Source organism: Microplitis mediator, chromosome 2 (genome assembly GCF_029852145.1).
Source record: "Microplitis mediator isolate UGA2020A chromosome 2, iyMicMedi2.1, whole genome shotgun sequence".
Classification (NCBI taxonomy): Eukaryota; Metazoa; Arthropoda; class Insecta; order Hymenoptera; family Braconidae; genus Microplitis; species Microplitis mediator.
The window spans coordinates 2,969,403-2,991,041 of NC_079970.1; the positions used below are offsets into that span (position 1 = coordinate 2,969,403).

General features: G+C 30.3%; 1 protein-coding gene and 1 long non-coding RNA gene across 11 annotated transcripts; one reads left to right on the forward strand and one right to left on the reverse strand.

The window, feature by feature from the left end:
- Window positions 1-247: 247 nt before the first annotated feature.
- LOC130663111 (eukaryotic translation initiation factor 4 gamma 3-like) lies at window positions 248-21,497 on the reverse strand. Of its 9 annotated transcripts, none has more exons than XM_057462189.1 (21): window positions 21,378-21,497; window positions 20,452-20,749; window positions 13,106-13,467; window positions 12,760-13,029; window positions 12,546-12,675; window positions 12,436-12,459; window positions 11,440-11,634; window positions 11,131-11,318; window positions 10,163-11,033; window positions 4,979-5,841; window positions 4,795-4,899; window positions 3,562-4,597; window positions 3,205-3,469; window positions 3,079-3,131; window positions 2,682-2,989; window positions 2,405-2,577; window positions 2,228-2,307; window positions 1,614-1,987; window positions 1,452-1,527; window positions 1,205-1,354; window positions 248-941 (listed from the first exon to the last, which is right to left on the reverse strand). In XM_057462189.1, exons 2-21 carry the CDS (start codon window positions 20,657-20,659, stop codon window positions 754-756), a joined length of 5,919 nt encoding a protein of 1,972 aa, XP_057318172.1. In that variant the 5' UTR covers window positions 20,660-20,749; window positions 21,378-21,497; the 3' UTR covers window positions 248-753. The 9 variants fall into 9 exon arrangements, with proteins under 9 accessions (XP_057318172.1, XP_057318173.1, XP_057318171.1 ...); XM_057462190.1 differs by having other exon boundaries at window positions 20,452-20,729; window positions 21,378-21,496; XM_057462188.1 differs by having other exon boundaries at window positions 20,452-21,090; window positions 21,378-21,496.
- LOC130663119 (uncharacterized) lies at window positions 15,437-19,904 on the forward strand. Of its 2 annotated transcripts, none has more exons than XR_008989157.1 (4): window positions 15,437-15,658; window positions 16,469-17,120; window positions 17,193-17,922; window positions 18,573-19,904. It is a non-coding gene; the product is annotated as an uncharacterized LOC130663119 (long non-coding RNA). The 2 variants fall into 2 exon arrangements; XR_008989158.1 differs by lacking the exon at window positions 18,573-19,904 and adding an exon at window positions 18,035-18,049.
- Window positions 21,498-21,639: the final 142 nt, after the last annotated feature.

Consider the following 21,639-nt stretch of genomic DNA (forward strand, 5'->3'; position numbering starts at 1 on the left):
TATGGTATTATATATTCATTGTTAACATTCAGCGGTAATATTTATTTAAATATTTACCATCGATTATTTATTAAACTATTATCTAAAAAATTTTATTTTATCTTTAGCATTTAATTTAACTTTTATTATCAGCAATTGCTGCATGTGTTAAACTGCTCTGTAGGTGTTGTTTCAGTTGTTAACTATTTATCATATTTTACCTACAATAATATAAATATATATTAGACCTTATTTACTTATTTGTTTGTTTTGTTTCCGTTCTTAATTATCGATTTTTTAATTTCATTCATTGCGGATTTATTTTAATGCAGCAAAAGTCACGTTATATTGTTTATACGTGTTATATTTTTCACATATATACTTTAAACTTGTATAGATTTAATTATAAAGTAGAGTTAATTGCTTTTGTCAAACATCTTATAAACATGAGCATAAATTACCGAAGCAATTCCAGTGACAATTTTAAAAACAATAATTATGTAATTATAATAATAATCATAATAATAATAAAATAATAACTAATTGATTTACTTATTTATTTAGAAAAGAAATAAAACTGTTATTAGAATCGTCTACTTTGAAATATATCAGTATCGAATATATCAAAACAATATCTCTTGTGAGAATCGCGAATAAAAAAAATAACTTTAAAAATTTTCACTTATTATTTTTAGTTTTTTTTTAATCGATACGCAATAGTATTTTAGCTAATAATATAGTTATCGTTAAGGTATAAATATCCGAGGGTATATCTCACGCTTCCTCGCTTGATTCATCCCGTATTTCTTGGAGATTTACAAAAAATGATGTAAGACTTTTTACGGCTACCGAGTGTCCCTGTGCTATTTCTGCTGGATCTGTACATTCTTGCCATGCTAAGAATGCATCGTCAGATATTAAGTCTTCGTCCCACAAAGACTCAATCACGGAATTCAGGACACCTGTTGCAAATAAAATATTCAAATATTTAATTTTACATTACTTATTATTTTAAAGAAGTTAAGAGATCCAGTACCTAATCAGAGAACTAGTACCCGATCACTTATGTATTTGTATATTTATATTTACTATATTCTATTAAATATAGATATACAAATACATGGAGTGACCGGATACTAGTTCCCTGATCAGGAACTAGATCTTTTACCTTAATTGTAAAAAAAAATTAAATTTAAGAAATAAATTAGTATGTCAAAGAACTTACCCTGTGGGAAATCTAGTTTGTGAAGATGCGATTGTATCGCAAAGAGACATTGAAGCTCAAGCTGTGGCTCAGTGTCAACATATCGTCTTATCAACGGTAACAAACCGCTCAACGTTGTAGGAACAAGTTTGTATGACTTCACACTTTTTTCTTAAATAAAATAATAATAACATATTAATATTATTTAGTTGAAGAATATTTAAATGAAATTACGATAAAAAATGAGAAATTAATATGTAAAATTTACCAATGGAAACGGTGAGAATAGAAGTAGTAAGAGTTCTTACAAACAGCGGCTCTTTTAATCGCTGACCAACGTTTAGCTGAAAATAAAATTAATTACAATTTAATTAAGAGCCGTTTTTAAATGAACAGTGATAGTTGTCGAGTAAAATGTATTGAAACTTACAGTGATCCAACTCGTGATGTTGTCAAAATTGCTTTCTTTCATCAATTTAACGAGATGATCACCAATGTCAGAGTAAGACATGTTGCTGTCTCCAGAAGTCAACTTCTCGGATAAATTACTGCATCCTTTAGTCAAAAATTCTAACTTATATTTATTAAGCATGTCATCGAGATTTTCCCGTTCCAAGTCCAACAAATCGCTCCACTGTAGTCCACTTTGGTCCCAATTATCAGCGACCCATTTGGGTCCTTTTTCTTTCGCTAACGTAGACAAAAGTTCACCTAGAGTTCTGCTGCACGTTCCTGCGTTCTTTAGCACTGCTAAAGTTTTCTTCAGCTCGGCAAATGGATGTGCACCAGACATCAACATTTCCACTGTAAATAATTATTAAATAACACGGTCAATAAATAATGTACTGTCATAACTCTTAAATTTCAAATTTATTGTACATCAGACCTGTTGAGCATTAATTTAATAGCCATCACAGTAATTATGATTATAAATATTAACATCATAAAATTTAAATGATAACAATAAATCATGCTTTTAAAAGGTACAGATTTTCACAGGAAACAAAATAAAATAATATTATTATGATATATTTATATACTTACATAATATTTCTGCGATATATTCCCAAATTTTGGGGATATCAATGACTAGGTCGTCTGCAATCTCTAATACTTTTTCATATCTAAAAAATTAACAATTGTTTATTAAAATAAATACTTTTCACAATAATAATAATAATAATAATAATAATAATAATAATAAATAAATTTATAACTTACTCAGATTGAACTAGAGACAGTGGAATAATATTTTCTTTTATCAAATGTGAGAGTAAGGCTGAGTACCGCCTGCGAACTTCAGCCGATCGCTCGAGCACCTTATTAACAGTTTCACTAACAAAAAGTTGATATGATGAGCTGTCGAAGTTGTCAGTGATAGTTTCCATTGCCGCCTAATAATATTTAAACAACAGTTAGACATAACAAAGAAAGTTGTGACATTAAATTTTTTAAAAATAAAAGCAATTAATAGTAAGTATAAATTATGGATACTTACAACAATGAATGCGTCTTGATTTTTCACCATACTACATCCATCGATAAGTGATTTGAAGACTGTAAGTAACTGTGCTTCCGTCTTGGGAGTTTTGTTACTAATATTAATACTACTGTTGCTACCAGATGCAGTATTTGATGACACAGGTGCAATAGTAGGTGGTTTCATCTTCATTGCTGGCGGTGGCATGGATATACTCTGACTTCGTGCACCTTCCATTAGCAGCGAACTTTCTCTAGAAGATGACGAGATACTGCTGCTACTACCCATTTGATGACTGCTGCCGTTTCGTGAGCCTCGTGAGCCATCTAAAAGTTAATAATAATAATTTAATATTTATATTTATGTTTGTTAATTTATTTTTTCTACTATAAAATTTTTTTTAACTAAAACTTACCTCCCCATGTTTTATAATCTGATCTGTACTCCCTTGGGCCTGTCGACCGCGATCTAAAGATAAAAAATAATATTTTAATTATAAGATAATACATTTTAAAAAATTAAGTAATTAAATAGTACTAACCCGGACAATGGTATAGGCGGCCGTTTGTCTTGATCTAAAGACATGCTTTCAAGAATAGCAAATTTGTTAGGAGTAACTGGAGTAATTGGCTTTCCTGGAGCAGCCGATGAGGAGTTCCACACATAGTTATTCCTACTACCCAGAGTTATTTCAGTTAATGGCATAGTCTTAGTGTTTAATTTAGAAGCTTCTACTGAATAAGATTGCCGGACTTTGCTGCCTACTGGCTGCCAGCCGCCGTCATCTAGACTTGATCCGGCTCCTCCTTAAATTTAAACAATCAGATATTAATTAATACCGAGTGAAATCAACTGGATCGACAATATAATTTTTTTTCAAAAAATCACAACTACTTACTTCTCCTTCTGTCATTGCGGTCATCTTTACGTGGCGTATTCAACGAAATATTATTATTGAATTGAATGTCAATACGCTCGGACTCAGCTTCCTTTTGGATTTGATCCATTGTCTTTGGATTACTGTCGTCTCTGCGAGGTATCCAATTGTTACGCCTCAAATCAATAACGTCTTGAATCATAAACCTAACACGCGAACTTATTTTACTGTTGCCTTTGTGGTTTGACGCAAGATCTGATAGGATATTGAAGTAACCAGACAAGTTAGCTTTCAATTCAAATATTTTCCCGATCGTAGTTAATAATTTACACAGACATTCTATATTGTCTTCATCACTGTTGTCTAATAAATGTTTAATACATTTATTCATAATATTGGCAGTGAGCATTTCTTGCTTATAAAGTTCACCAATAAATCTTATGTTACCGACAGATTTCATTCTCATCAGACGATCACTATTCTGAAGAGCCAACACTAAATCTTTTTTCTTGTCGGGGTCTGAACACTCTTCAATTTCTTTAACTTTAGTCGAACGCTCAGCTTCATCGGCGGTATTTTTTTCAAATTCCATTTGACAACGTGTCAAAAGTAATTTACGGAAGTTAACATTATTGTCAGGCTCTTGTGGTGATTTTTTTTGACTTGACGCAACTTTTATCAAGGCTAATTCTTTACACATCAATGCATAGGCGACTGAAAAATTTGGCTCGTCAATAGCTTTTTCAAAAACTAAATCAATAACGCCCTGCAATTTTTCTTCTGAATCAATTTCAAGTGTACGCACTTGATTGACTAAGGTTTCGAATTTTTGAGGTGTCAATTTATTTAATACACTTCGGACTTTTTTGTACAAGCTCTGAGTTTTAATATCATCCTCAGTTATTGCTTCGCCGTCTTTCTTCAATCGGGCGGGCTTCCATGCGTTTTCAGTCTCACGTAATTTAACATCTTCATGTAGCGACAAAGTGACGTGAATAAGATTATTAGGTTTGCTCGATTTGGATTTTCCCTGGTAGCTTTTCTTCGAGGTTAAAGGCTTGAATTAGAAAAAAAAATAAATTATTAAAGTAGTTCATTAAAAAAAAATAATTGCAATAATTATATATTTTGAATTATCAGTAAATAGTTTTTCTTCAAGACATTTTCAGTCCACTACTTCCAAATTTTTGGAGCATCATGTTTATTTTATTTTATAAAAATCTATTTATGTTTTATTTTAAAAATATCACTTACTGGTTTGGGGTTGTATGAGGACTTCATGAATACAGGTAGTAATTGCTCATGAGCCCTGGAGTCTTTGAACATTCTTAAGTCTACCGTTGTATTGCGGGAAGTTTGCTATAAAAATAATTTACAATTAACAACTCTGCAATAATGATAATAATTACAGTAGTAAAAATAAAAAAAAAATACCAACCCTTGAGCAATCTTTAAGAACGACATCCAAGTCTGGCAAATTTGGGGGCTTGATACGACTTCGCGGGTCGTCCTGCAACTTCATCAAAAAGTCACGATCGTACTCCTTTTTGCCAGAAGTATTTTTCGGACTCCATTGATTAGGACTGTACTGATACCGGAGCACTGGTGCTGCGGGTTTAGCTGGCGGTTCAATTTTATTTGGGGGCTCGTTCTCGTTTTGTTTGTTACTGTCAATAACCGGAGCTTCACTGACAGCGTAATTTTGACCGGCCAAAGTTGATACCTTGGCATTTTCTTCGTTTTTCTGAGCAACAATAGCCTCTACTGCACTACCAACGGTGTCATTGACAATAACTTTAGAATGATCGACAACGTCATTTGTCTTTTTGTCCATCATACTAGCACACTTGTTACTGTCCTGAATAATCATGTCATTGCTGATCGTTTCATTGTCCGGAGTGTTTTTGTTTGGTGTCACTATAATTTTATCATCACCACCGTCAACGTCTTTAACTGGACATTCACTAGAATTTGTTATAATTTTGTCAGCTGGCTGTGATTTAACTTGAGTCTGCTGTGTCTCGTGATCTGCATCATCGATTTTAACTTCACAAACTTCTTTTTCTTCTGTTGAAGTTTCTCTGGCGGGAGCTTGTTCAATATTTACACTGGCCGTCTTTGATGATGGGGATGACGATGACTCTATCAGCTCTTGTGATTTAACAACTTCCGGAGCGGCTGACTGCAATGTCGAATTAACAAAAGCATCCATATCCGTGCCCTCTTTTTCCGCACCCTTGCGATTAATATCGCGACCTTTAAATTTATTCTTATTCTTTTGTTTCTGCATTGTTTTATTACCTGTAGAATAAGAAAAAAAAACATATGTTATTTATTTTTATCATTACTACATTCAATATGAATGAAAACATTTCATATTTTTTTTATTTTATATATAATTTTTACATTATTAAAGTAATGACATGAAAAATATTTATATATTTTTTAATATATTGCGCACTTGTTCGTCCTATCAATCAAAAATAATTGATGATTTATAAAATAATCATTTTAAGCGGTTAATAGTATTCAAACGACTAAAGACTACGTTGGTTGGCTTCAGTTCTTTTTCGTCAGGATAAATTTTATTTTTAGAGACATATTACACGGACCACACGTGATTAACACACAAGAAAAATATTATATACATTTCTTTTACACTCATATTAATTAAATAAAACTGTACACAGTAATATAAGAAATTTTTTTTACTTTTACTGACACAAATCTTGATAAAAAAAAAATGATCATGAAGTTAGAAGACAATTAACAATTTTCGGATTTTTTTTCACCAAATTAATTTAAAAAAAAAAATAAAAATAAAAAATGTATATGTAGAAAATTAAAAAAGCTACAAGTGCAATTTTTAAAAATATTTTTTTTATAATTTACTGCCATGAAAAAAATCCAAAAATTATTACACGTCGGCTAACGCGAGTATCATAAAAAAAATAAAAAGCGAAAACGAAAACGTAAAAAAAAACTAAAGGGCAGGAGGACATATGTACCATGATCCCGGGAACCTCTACGTCGATTACGACTTCTCGATCTTGATTTACTGCTGGCACGTTCGCTACCATTTTTTGTCCTCTCACTCATTCTCACTGACCTCACTGGATTCGCGTATCCAGTACTCTACTCACATACGAATTAACACCGCGATCACTGTTGACTTTATTGACAAATTTACGATTTAAATTCATTAAAAAAAAAATATTGAACTAAAATAACTAACTAATTAATTAATGATAATAATTGTTATTGTTATTGTCATATATTAGAAAAATTTTAATAATAAAAATGAAATAAAAAAAAAAGTGGCGCAGGTAAGTATATGCGAGGCTTCACAGATCTCCGATTTCACGAGGTCGCAAGCAACTGCACTGATTCAGAATTTATTTATAAAACCATCGCGGATCTTTGCCAACGTCCATGTAAATTTGCTTTTATGAAAGTAACAATATGTCCCGATGAAAATCGACATTAAAACGTTTTTTTTTCGTTGGCCCACTCTGTTATCCTCATATATGTATGTACTTATTTATATATATATATATTTCACTTGACTTAAAGATCTGATATGATGAACTAATGAAACTTTGGTGCATTTACCGACTTGGAAATCCCAACAGACGGTACTCAGATCATGAGAGAAAAATTTCAAGTAAAAAGATTATTCTGGAATTTTCTTTTTTCTTCTTTTCGTAATTAACATAATCCATTTACACAGTTACCACTCAACATAAATAACTTAAAAATATATTTAATAACAGTATTGATGATAAATAAATAAATGATCCAGTTTATAAAAATTAAAAGTATTAAAAAAAAATTATAAATAACCCATTGAACTTGTAGGTGTTGGATGAATAATTGTAGTTAGACATAGAACTCGATGAGATATCAGCGTGCACGACTTTCACGTATCTATTTTAACTTACGAACTGAGTCAAACCAACAGGCACACGACATACAATTTCTTAAATTAGTTCCCCCAGAGTTCGAGGGCCGAGGAGCAGGCGCATTAAGACATTTATACTCGCCTTTTAATTTTATTATTATTTTTTTTATAAATGAGCTTCGAAAAATTTAAACACTGATAAGATAATTGTATTATTCGATATACCATAATTAATTTAAATGATAAACACGACCGACGAAAATAAATAATATAATTAATAATTATTATTATTTATGTAAACAGCCAACCAAAGTAGTCGAATTTTAAATTGTCATTCCCACTACCGCGAGTATTAAATGTCCTTTCATTTTATAAATTTAAATCTCAAGTCTACCATATGGTCGCGATTTAAAAAAATATTTACGAATCTCCATGTACAGTTGATAAAATAAACCGTCAACTTAATCATATTAATTAATTATTTATTGTTTCATCAATTATTATTATTGGTTTTCTTTTTTTTTTAAATAAGTTATAACAATTATAATGGTAGGTATTGTAATAAAAGAAAGAATAAAAGCTTCCAAGCAAGTTCGACCGCATTCTTAAATAAGCGAAAGGTGCTTGCCTCGCTTTAATATATAGTGGATTTTCTTTTATAATGAATAAGATAATCATGTATTCACAGCATTGCCGTATAAATGTTTTCAAACTCTTAAACTATTTTCAATTAGGAAAATTTTTCAACTACAAATTATCAACGATTGAAAAAAAAATAATAATAATAATAGTAATAATGATTGATCAATTATTTAATCTTCTTTCAATGTTACTGACTAAATATTTGTTATTTATTTAATATAAAAAGTCTCGTATTTTTTCAAGTATTAGGTAATTTATCTAATTATATATTCGAGAAGTATATGACAAATGTGTACTTTCAATTTTACACTCTATCGACGTGCTCATTAAGTCTCAAGTACTTTATAATAATTAATCATATAATTTTTTTCCTACTTTTTACGAAGAAAAAAAAAGGCCAATTAATTACCCGTTCAATTAAAATACAATAGATTCTATAAATAAAAAAAATTTTGATAACAGAAAATTGCTACAAGTGAATAAATATTGTTGTTTATTGATAATTTAGAATTGTTAACTTTGCCAGCAAACGGAATTTAAGTGATCAAATAAATTAATTTTTGTTTAATTAATTTTCCTTGTAAAAATGATATTTTTATTAATCATATTGTACTTAAGAGGGGTCTGAACTTTTTTCTCTATCACACTCAAGTCAACAAACGGAACTATCCTTGTTGCACTTGCGCAGTAAATGGAAACTTTGTCCACGTTTTTCTCATAACAGGGGTTCGTATTTCTCTCTCCATTACACTCAAGTCCACGAACGGTTCTATCTTTGTTGCACTTGTGCAGAAAATGGAAACTTTGGCCGAATTTTTCTCTTAAACAAACGGATATTGACAAACAATTTAAGCGCACTTAGATTAGACAGCAGTGCATCAATGTGTGGTCTGTATTTTGTATTTAGAGATTTTGTTTTCGAAAAAAACTCCGAGTAATGCATCGAGCCTCGTTCTTAGGTTTGCGTTTACAGGTTTAGTTTGAGAGAAAAACTTGGACAAAAATTACTATAGACCCTCCTTAAGATGAGTATTTAATTTAGTATTTAATTATTATTGACTGCTACTGAGTATTAATAAACTATTACAATTATATCCGGTATTCAGCCTTGTGTTGTTACGACATTGTATCACTAATAAAATATATATTTCCTCATACCATAATTGTCATTATTCTCATACAAGCTTTCGTTAATGATCATTCCTTACATTTAATGTTTTTTTTTCTTCAATATTTTTATATCACGGGTACTAATAAAATGTTATTGTAAAATAATTAAAAAAATTGATTTGATAAAAAAAAAAATAACTCACATACACACGAGACAAGAAAAATAATGTGCTATTATCTGAGTTAAACGCGAAAAAATTTGAAGATAAACTCACCGTGTTTTTTCTTTTCCATCTTCAAAGTAAATCTTCATCAAACAGATAATATGATTAATTCATTCTTACTTATAAAAAATTTTTCATTTATTTACTTCATTTTTGAATCATTTTTTGTTCCATCGTTAGCTTTCAATAGCAACAATTTTTTTTTTCTTTCAAGTTTGGAAACGTAATTTTTAATTAATATATAAATGAAGATGAAAAATATTTTTTAAAAATTCGAATGACAACTAAATCCTAATTGCACGTGATAACTATATAATTCCATGCGCAATTAGTATAATTATTACACAATATGATTGAATTAATAATAAAGTAATCTGATGAAGAGCACGCTCACATCCATACGAGCAATGATTGAATACTGATGAAGGTAGAAATTTAAAACTAGGTTAACTTAAAATATTAATTAACTCTCCAGACACTTAATTATTTTTGTATCTTGAGATTAATTATAAATAAATAATTACGCAAAGCGAAATAATAATAATAAATAATTAATACCCTCAAATACGGTAATTTTACTTTTAAATGCGCGTATAAATAATAATAATTATCTAACACAATAAAGTACGAGCGAAAATATGAGAAAATACCAATTTGTCAAGTAGTTTACAGTAGTATGAATTAACAATACAATTAAGACATTTAAGCGTAAGTGGAAGAAAAAAGGAAAAAAATATTGTCTTACCGTCGGCTGATTTTTGTGGAAGATCTATTTTGCCTCCGGATTCAACGTCAATCTTGTCTTCAATTCTCTCTCCATTAGCCTTTTGCTGATGTTGCTGCTGCTGTGGTACATCAGTCTGGTGCTGTACAGCCGCCTGTGATGCTACTTTAGGTACAAATGCTTTTTCTGATGCTTTTTTGTCCTTTGGATCCTTGGCAGTCTCGGCAGCATATCCACTATTTGTAACTACTGAGCAAGTACCGGCTGATTGTGATTGAAATTGTTGCTGTACATTTTGTGAAACGTGATTGTTATTTTTTCGTCGTGGCGGTGAACTCGATGAATTTTTAACGTTTGAAGATGAAAATGGAGGAACGTTTGAAATATTCGTAGGTGATGAGTTTTCAGCACTTGTATTTTTCAACTCAGACTCAGGCGTAGAGCTTGGAGTTGATGATAGTGCCGCTGCTGGTGGTTGCTGTACAATAACATTGTCATCTTTAGGTGAACCAGACACTGGAGATGTTCCTTCAACACATGATGCCGACTGTACCTCAGTCTGTGGTTTAGAGTCAACTACTTGAGCCATAGTTGGTTTAGATTCCATTTTAACTGGAACTGATGAGTCTACGGCTACCGGAGCCGTTGAATGCGTTGACTCTGGTGATGCAGCTTGTACAGTATTTGTGTTTATCTGCGTTGGCTCAGAAGAAAGTTTATTGCACTGAATATTTACTGAATCTTTTGTAAGACTCGGCTGTGATTTTACAGTATTTATGCTTTGCTGATGATTTGATTGGGCACTGGCGGCTGATGAATTACTATTAACACTAGAATCTTCGCTGGCCATTTTGGCAACACGAGATGCGAATTCGGCAGCAATTGCTGGGTTCTGTAACAAATTAAAAAATTATGTTGTTAATTAATATATATACTGATAAAATTATTTAAATTTGTGATTATAAGAAAAAAATTATAAAGACTCATACATGTGTTTGAGAAGTCTCACGGGTATTCGAATCATCACTCGTGCTTTTGGCATCTCGATAAATATTATCAGCAATATTTTCACCCGTAGCTGGATTTACAATATCCATTATAGCTTTCGGCCTCGTTGCAGGTTTTTGATAGGAATTATTCAAGGAGTTAGCAGTAGCTGCATTGTGTCCAGGATAAGCTGATGATGAAAAAAAAAAAAAAATAATGCATTATTAAAAATGAATAAACGTAATTAGTTTTATTTAAAAATTAATTCAATTTTGATGATGAATAAAAATAAAAAATAAGTGTAAGTTTACCTGGTTGAGATAAAGGTAACGCCATTGGAGGTAACGTCTGTGGCTGAGGGGTAGTCTGTTGTAGAGTACCTTGTGGTACAGACGTCGTTGCTTGAGCACCGGCCAGCGGGCTTACATGTTGACCTCCACTAATGGTGTTATTATTCGCTCTAGTAGAATTCATTAAAGCGTTTGGTGGGTGAGCGGGAAAACAAACTGAAAATTTAAAATGATATATTTATATACATAGAAATATGTATGTATATATTTACATATATTTATATATATTACATAATAGATTACGTCAGGAAAAAAAATTTTTTTTTTATTGAATATCCCTCAGAGGATACTTTAATGAACAATGAAAATTCTTCTAAAATTTCAGCTCAATATCTCAAAAATTGAGCTGGTGCCCTGGGAAGAGTTCTCCTTGTTCATTTAAAATACATGGGAAAAATAATTTTTTTTCAATTTTAGGTTTCGTGATCTTGTAGGAAATTAAATTCTCTACAAAATAAAACCTTAGTGTCATTGGCTCAAAGTTGATAGAAAAAAAGTTAAAGAGCTCCAAAGTTTAAAAAAACAATAAAAATTTTTTTTTCCTTTAGTTTTAGTCTCTAAAATTCGAGAATTATTGACTTATATATATACCCAAGTAGCACACTTTTTGACCTATCGATAAGGCATCAAAATATTGACAAAGCGATCAGAAATTTATATCATGAAAAAATATCTGCTTGAAAAGACTTGACACAAGACGACAAAAAATTAATTACAAATAATGATCTGATAAGTCATTATTTAAACGATTTTTTAATTGAAATGATTTTTTTTAGGACGGAAAAAGAACACAAATTTCCTATGATTCCTAGGACTAACATCTTTGTATGTCTTATTTATAAAAAAAAAACTTTGTCTTGTCCTTTTAAAAGACATCTTTATGACATCTTAAAGTTGTCTCTGTGCTACTTGAGTAGAGTCTGTACACAATAAATTTGTATTCAAAATTTCAATTACTAGTATTAGTATATGTCGGCGGTACTGTAAAAAAAAAAAAGAAAAAAAAAATTATTGTTTTATGACAGTCTAATATATATGTGATTTAAATTGATATTATGAATACTTACATGTTGCGAAGGGTTGTGTTGCGGGTCCTGGTTGAAATGAATACATACTCTGTGGTAGAATTGTGTGTCCTTGATGATAGCTGACGAAATGTTGACCCCCATGCGTTGGATGTCGGTGTTGCTGAGGGTACTAAAGAATAATAATGATTTTTTTTAATAATATATTAATTTTAAATACATTGAAATATAGGTATAAACATAAGTAATAACTTACGGGAATTTGAGTCATTTGACTGCTTACTGAATACAAAGATGGCTGATGCTGTCCAGGATGCATGTTGGGGACTTGACTTGGAATATAAATAGTTTGTGCTCCAGGTACATTGATATTCGTATGATGTGCCTGAAACATTGCAGGTGGCTGACCACCAGCTCCGGGTGTACTTTGCATCCCTATAACGTGAGTTACTCCTCCACCTTGATTATTTCTATGACCTGGACCACCTCTTGACTGCATTTGCCTTGCTCCCATAGGATAGAAAGCCTAAAATAATTGTTGTTGTTATTTTCATCATCAGTGAGTTTTGTTATTTAAAAATGTTAAAAAAATCTCAACAAACCTGTGGAACCGTTCTCGTTTGATTAGGAACGTAAGACTGCTGTAAAGAAGCTGCTTGCGTCTGATGGTGAATTTGTTTTCCCATTTCTTGAGGTGAAGGGGTGTGAACAAGCGGTGTCGAGGTTGGAGCTTGGCCCTGAGTTTGTTGCTGTTGTACCCCAGATGTGGGAGCTTGATTTGACTGTTGTTGACCTCCAGCAGGTCCACTACCCGACTGTATTCCCTGGGTTGTTTGACCTATAGTCTGGATATTAAGAGAAGGTGGTCCTCTGCCACCTGACACTCCTATACTACCGCCACCACCTCCCACCTGCCCCCCTGGCTGGGCGCCGTAATTTTGTCCGGGTACATGAAAATCTGAACCTGAAAATATATAAGGAAAAAATTTATTTAGTTTTTTTTCAATTAAATTATTCATTTTACAAATAATAATAATAAGGAAAACGCATAAATATTAAAATACATTCGGTGACATTTTTTTTTGAAATTATTATTCATCCACATAAATTATAAATGACTAGAAATAATAATATAGGATATTCTATTTCAAGTTATATATATTTCTTACGCGGATTACTCGCGACAATTCGATATTGTGGCGACTGTTGCCCTGGATGATGATGATGGTGATGATGATGCAGTGGCTGTTGCTGCTGCTGAGCAAGATTCATTTGTCTTAAATGATGCTGTGGACTCAACGATTGTGGCGGTGGTACAGGTGGCTGATGATTATGCGGATGAATGTGATTGTGATTTGAATTATTTTGTGGATGCGTTGTAAAGTGTGTAGGACCACCGCAGTGAGGTAAAAGACAGTGCATCGGTCCAATACCAACGGCAACTCCAACAGCACCATCCTTGGTAACTCCATATCTCGATACCATTCTTGCGAAATAAATATTATTCTTCTCAATTTTGATTTCGTTTTTTAAATTCAATTTTCTCAAAAATTTTTATTTATCTCTTCAATTTAAATTAACCAATGCCGTTAATTTAATTTTTATTTTTTTGTAAATTTGCATTTTTAGGCTCTCGCACATTTTTTTTTTATTTCTCAATTCAAATTTACTCAAGTAATTAATTATACTTTTTATTTTTCTTCTTTTATATTTCTGATATTCATCAACTAGTTAATTATTTCACAACTTTTTTGTATTTTAAATATCGACATTTTGAATTGATGTGAAATCGTAGCCAGCCACTCTGACCAGCAAATATCGATCGACTCCGTCGTCGCTAAATTATTGCTATTTATTTTCATCACACTATTTTTCACTCGATAAAAATTTGATTATCTATCAATCAAATTAATTTTAATTAAAACATAATCAGCAACACAATTACTATCAATTATTTATCATATAATTATCAACAAACATGATCATACCCAATATTAAAAAAATCAATATCATATATTTTCTTGCAAAAAATATTTCACGTAAATAATTTTAAAATTAAATTATAAAATTAGCCATTTGCAATTTCCATACATGTATATTAATATTCGCATCAGCATCATTATCGATTGTTTAATGTTATTTTAAAAATTATATCGAGTCTTTGTTTATTTGACAGCAGAAAAAATTTTTTTTCCCAGAGTTTATATATCACATGCACACCCCGACCTAGGCCCTTTTCGACCTATTTAACATCAATGAATTATTTCCACAGATCTTTCTCATCTTATTTCATTCAGTTCCTCATCTCCACCACTCTTACGTCAATTTTGTTTTTTTAAATTCAATCACTTATTGCACTCCGTTAATACAAATAATTTATAAACTATTTTACTCCAAACAAATGTATAAACACGCTTGACTAGTAAAATATTACCAAGTACATATAACGCAAAATGGCACACTGTACACTTTTAAATATGACCAAGTCGCCACAGGATAAGGGCTAACCTAAAGGCGGCGTTGCATCAGTCGACAAAATTTTACGTGCACCTAAAATCAATTGGCGATTTTGAAAATAAATTTAAAAAAAAAATAAATAAACTTTACCTGAATTATTTAAATAAAATAATTTGAATTTTCAAAATAAATTATTAAAAAAAGTATTTTAAAAAAACGAGTTTAGAAATTAACTCAAGTTAAAAAAAAATTTGATAAATATTATTTAAAATCTCAACCATTTTGAGTTTAGTTGGTACATCAAGCCACGACACCCGTACCGCCGTACGTCAATTGCTCCCTTCCTTTTCTTCCATCACTGCCGCCATCATCATCACCACCACCATCAGCATCTAACTCCCGTCGCTTTCTTTTCATGCCAACAGGGTGCGCGCGCACATGCTACATATGTACATATATTTATAGATAGTATATATTTTTCTTTATCCCTCTTGTGTGTATCCGGACACAAGCCTGATGCTGTACAATGAAATCCAAGCCAAGATCCACCACCACAAATGACTAGACAGCCGCCGTTGTCGCATGTGTTTGAGTCTGGTGCTGGTGGTACTGCTGCTGTTCAGTACCGGCGGGCTTACGTCAGAGTCCCTTCACTTTTACTCTTCATCATCCTTTTATTTTCTATCATCATTCTCCAGGTAATATTTGCTATTTCATATTTTTTCACTAACTACAATTTAAACATCAGCTTTTTGCAAACTTTGTCATCCGTTAACTGCATTAACAATTTTTGAACAGTTGTTTTTTTATATTTTTTGTAAAGAAGAAATATATAAATTTGTCATACAAGCATGCGCAATAATACTTAATTTAAGTTTTACGAATCATGTTTTTCTATTACAAACTTTCTCTTTACATGTCCTTCAGTTTTATTTAAAAAATTTAATAGCAAATATTTAAATATTTATTTTCGTATAATATTTTAAATATTTCATTTCATTTGTCTTGTTATAAAACTTTCTAGTTTATAAAGTTAAATATATAATCCACTTAAATTTAATTGAGTATCAAACTGTCCAGAACTAATTTAAAATTTATTTAAAAATGAAAAGAAAAATTCGATTTAATTTTTGAAACTAATAATTGGGACGTTGCCATAATTAATTTTTAAAAAAATAAAACGAAAGTAGTCAATGAAATGTTTGTGTTTTAAATATTACACAATAATTGAGTGTGAATGTAGCAGACATCAGACAAATTTGAAATTATTAATAAATAAAGCAAATAATTGATAAAATAAAATTTAAAAAAATGCCCATTTAAAAAATTTAATAATTAATAAGTGCATTTTTTATAAATATTTTTTAAATTATTTATAATTTTAAATTTGTTTGATGTCTGCAACATTCATACTCCGAATAATTAAAGGACTGAGTAAAATTTGAAAATTAAATCGTTTGTGTTCCGTTAAAATTCAAAATTATTAAGATGAAATTAAAATTTTTCAGGTCTTTAATGTCACACTTGACGGCTAACCTACTTAACATCTACTAGAACATCTAGATTAAAGTTGCAGTGAATCGATAACAACCGATGTACCTTAATCTTAAGAGTATTCTCATACCCAGTATATCATTTATTTTCATTGTCTGTTTATTGGTATTTTTTTTTTTGGCATCAGTTCATAATCTTCTGCGTATGACTGTCATGTATCAAATTAATTATTACAAGTAAATTGATTAAATATTTAAAATAAATTTAAATAACAAATTTGATCAATCATAAAATAATAAATAAATCCACGAGGATGTTGATGAGAAAAAGAAAAAAAAATGATTATTAATTCTAGTATCTTATGATCAGATGATGAAAAATTTTTTTATTATTTTATCTGTCTTATTATATAAGAATAATAATAATAATAATGACGGCGTTACCTAATATTAAGTATTATCCAATAGTAAAAGGAGTTTGTAACTGTATATAGGTCATGAAAAATAATTATTTAAAATAATAATTTTAGCATGTAAAGACTGTAATGAATTTTTTTATATGACTTTATATGCATGAGCTTTAATTTATAAAATTTAATAACTTTGTATATTTATTATTTTTAAAAAAACTTTTAATAATAAAACTTTTTATCGATATGAAATTGAAGTAAGTTAATTTATACTAAAATTTTAATCTATAACAATATATATATTGATGTTATTAAATGTCACGTTTCAGAATGTTAACAATGAAGATAACAAACAAATAAGTTATTTAGAAACTAACAACAGATTGTTAGTTTTAAGGCGCGTGGACCTTCAAAGTAAAAATTCCATCTAAAGCCAGGCCTAAAAACATCGGAGTCCGGTATTTAAAAGCGACATCTACGTGAAACAACGATGAGAATTGAAAGTAATAAATTTTTTTTTCTTCAATGGATAAGAAATCGTCACATTAACTGAGAAATTATAAAAATAAAGTCATCGTTCGAGCGATGACGAAAAAAATCTATAGATGCGTGTATATGTAAACATAAATAAATAAAAAAACCCCAAGAGATAAAATATATTCTTAATACTGTGATCTCTTATCGCAGTTCCAAGAAAACTTATCACAAGATTGTCTGGTTTTTTGACCAACTTAGAAACCTAAATATGAATAACGCGGAATTTTATATCGAAATAATAATAAATATAACCGATAGACGAACATTTATTAGATAGATTTAAAAATATGTTATTCAAAAATTAAATAATAAACAGCTAAATGCGGGAGATTAACCGTTTAAATTATCAACATATTGTGCATTTACTCACCTATTACAGTGGACATACTACACTCGGAGGTTAATGCCAACAATAACGACTAGATTATATGCAACCACGTTTCCGATGCGTGTTGAAAAAAGACAAAACCGACGAAAAAAAAAAATAAAAATAAAAAAAATTCCCAGGCCAGGGGCAATCTGGTAGGTATTTAAACGGTATCAATACATGATACCATCCATATTTAATGTCTTTTCATAAATATTTTTTAGTAATAAATAATTATAGTAGTTTATTTTTTAAATAATATTTAAGAGCAACTGGAGTTTCACAAGAGTGCGCGCAACCATCCCACACGACAAACACGTGTTCAAATCACGCACTCGTGTAAAAATAATTTATTTTAAAAATGATTATTTAATTTTAGCTTTATAAATATTTAAGTAAAAAAATATATTATTTTAAAATATTATTCTCACCAAGTATTATATTAACACAGTAGTTAACAATTTATATTATAAGTTCACGGTGCACTATTTAAATTATATAACCTCACTTTGTTATGGATGCGTGGTTGGGAGACAAGACCGACAACAAGGCCGCCGATACAGTCGGCAGACTACTGTACTTTAACTACACGTTAAATGTATGAGCTATACATCAAACTATATATATACGACATTGTACATTTAAAAAAAAAGGCGGGGGGGGGGAGAGAAAAATATTTCCTCACTCGGTATTGTAGATTTTAAACAAGGATCTACTCGTGTACTATTAAATTTACTCATTATATACATATGTATGTGAATATATATATAAATATATAATACTACTATACTGTCTTCTCATTTAGACACGAGATGAATTCGCGAGACTCTACCAAGGAAGATGGACATATGTGTGCTATATATTACAAGTAGAAAGAACGAGATAAAAAGAGAAGGATGAGCGCACACTTGTCCCTCAACATGTATTTTAATAATTATTATTTTTCAAAATATATATATGTATTATAAGTTATATGACATTTTTAAGAAATTATTTATCATAACTAACATAAGGTACTACTATTTTACCATAATTTCTTGATAACTCATAAGACATGATATAAAATATAGCTATTAAATTTTTAACACTTGAACATATGCTTTTGCTAAAATTATGTTCGCCGAACGTTGCCAAAGGCTAATTATTTTTATGTAATACTACTTTTTTTAATACCCAATGTACAATTGTTATCGGAATTTGCTAAATTAATTACCAAACTTTTAAATTTTGAATTCAAAAAATGAAAATTATTTAAATGTTTAAATGTCTAATGAGCGGATGTTAATGACTTTTAAATTAAATTTTATTAATTGTTTTTTAAAATATCATGCATTATTATGAATCATGACAGTTGTAATGGATTAGTTTGGATAAGAAATGAAATATATAAATAAGTAATTAGTGAGATTTAAATATAGATATATATATAAATTAATATGTATAAAATAGACTCACAGTTAAACGAGCACGCTTGACAATAGTCGTGTGAATTTACGACGCGTGTGACGTGTGGCTTGATTGCCACATGTACACGGACTACGCTCCGATAAGTACTTAGACGATCAAGAAGAAGGTCTAGAGGTATTCGGACTCATTCGATGTAGCTCGGGTCTATACGCTTACTACTGTTACTCTCTACTTAATCGTAAACTCATTCACTTTTTTATTTCTTCTTTATATTTTTACTTATCGAAAATATAAATGCCAGAATTCAATTTAAAATCTACTGATTTAAATTTTACTTGCTCTTATTTAATTAATTAATTATTTATTTGTTTGTTTGTTTTTTTTTTTAAACAAAAAATAATTATTTATTTATGTAGACTGACATAAAAATGAAATTGAATAATACATTTTGTTGTGAATAAATCACAATTGTAATTACGATGAAATGCGTTTTATTAAAAGCTACATGCTAGCAGCAGGTGGAAAAGATTTCACCACGCGGTATACAAACTTAACCTCAAAAATTTATCAATTACTAAATCATGCTCCAATTTTCTAGAAAATTATTTTAAATACAAAACATCTGTCATATTTTAAATTCGATATTCGATGACATTGTACTGAAATAAATTATTTAAATGGACTGTGAATGTCACAATATGGAGTATGAAAAAATTAAAATTAACTTTTAATTATTCAATGCATAAATTTTTTTCTTTTTGAATTAAAAAAAATATCATTTCTAAGGTTAAATGTATGCATAAATATTTTTTTACTCCGAATGAGAGGTGACATTAATTACATTTAGTGTAATTATTATATTAAAAATAAGAGAAAGCAATGGAAAAAAAAAATTGCTCTTTAAATAAATGCATAATAACGTACTTGGTAATCTACATAAAAACTTGTTGATTACAGTCCAGTTTCATGAACTCCAATTAACCTCTACTTGATGTAAAATCAACAAAACCCGCAATCAAAATAAAATACTTGTAACTATGGTTACGTATCGATTTTATAACAATATCACCCCATGAAACTCGTTTCAACATAAATATAAACAAACAAACAAATAAATAAATATTTCCATTGATAAAAAAAATTAAAATTCCCCTCCTTTTTTGCCCCCAACTTAAAAAAAAAAAAATGCCGCTATTTTTTTTTCGGTTTGCGAAATCTTATAACCTAGAAACCTACTAAACTATGGAATGTAAATGATCTAATGATGAATGACGTACCGGCATGTGAAACGTATCCTCTTGGTGTGGCAACAACCGCGTTGTAAGGCTGGGGATTACCAGGAATTCCTGATTGATTAACATTAACCAGATGCTGCTGTTGCTGCTGCTGCTGTTGTTGTTGTTGTTGCTGCTGCTGCTGTTGTTGCTGCTGCTGCTGGTGATGCTGATGATGAGTCAAGTGATGATGTTTTCCTTTGGCAGGCATGCTGCTTACCGCAAGCTCAATCTGCCCTTCGATCTGTCCTCTACGTGCAAACCTTTACTCTTGCCGCCTGCTTCGGTCCACATATAGAAACTTAAATAATCTTTTTTTTTTATTTTCTACAGACCAACCCCAATTATTTTAAACTGACGTTACTAATTATATACGTAACACTTTTATTCACTATTACGTACGTCTATAATTATTGTTTTTCACACGTACTTGGTACAGCAGTACGCACCAGAAAGTAACGAAAATATAAATAATAATGATAAAATCTTATTTTATATACTTGTGTTATATCTGTATCAATTATGATAATAGCCGTAGTAGCAGTTGTAATAATAACAATAATGATAATAATAAACTCCCACTTTCATTGAAATTAAGATAGAACACAGTCGAATTTTCTCGTATCACTTAGCACTGTTGTCCTAAAAAATATATATATGTATATTTATTTTTTACTTCCTTATCTGTCTAACTTAATTGCATGCGTTGAGATTTTGTGCAAGCCGACATTATGCGTTAACTGACCATGCCTATCCCTCTTAACTTCTCACTTAGTTTATATTCGTGTCTTGTTAAAATAAAAAAAAAAAGTTAGAAAAATTTCTACCACACACTTGGGCAATTAGCCTCTATTGTGGATATTTTTCAACAGATAATTATGACACTTAGTCTATTATTATATTAATGTTCAATAATAATATATATTTACCAATATAAATTTATAAAATCTCGTTCTTTCCCTTTCGGACAGCATAGAAAAAGAGTAAAATACGTGCGAAATAAAACGTAGACGCATGGAATATTTAACTGTAGCATGAGTCGTAACGGACAGTGACGACTTGTGGTGAGATCATGCCGTACCAGTCTACAGTAAGTGTATAGAAATTTTTCATGCTACTGTAGAAATTGTATATCTATATATATGAGTTTACTAAAATATATACGATAGTTTGCCGGTAAATCCGAAGCAG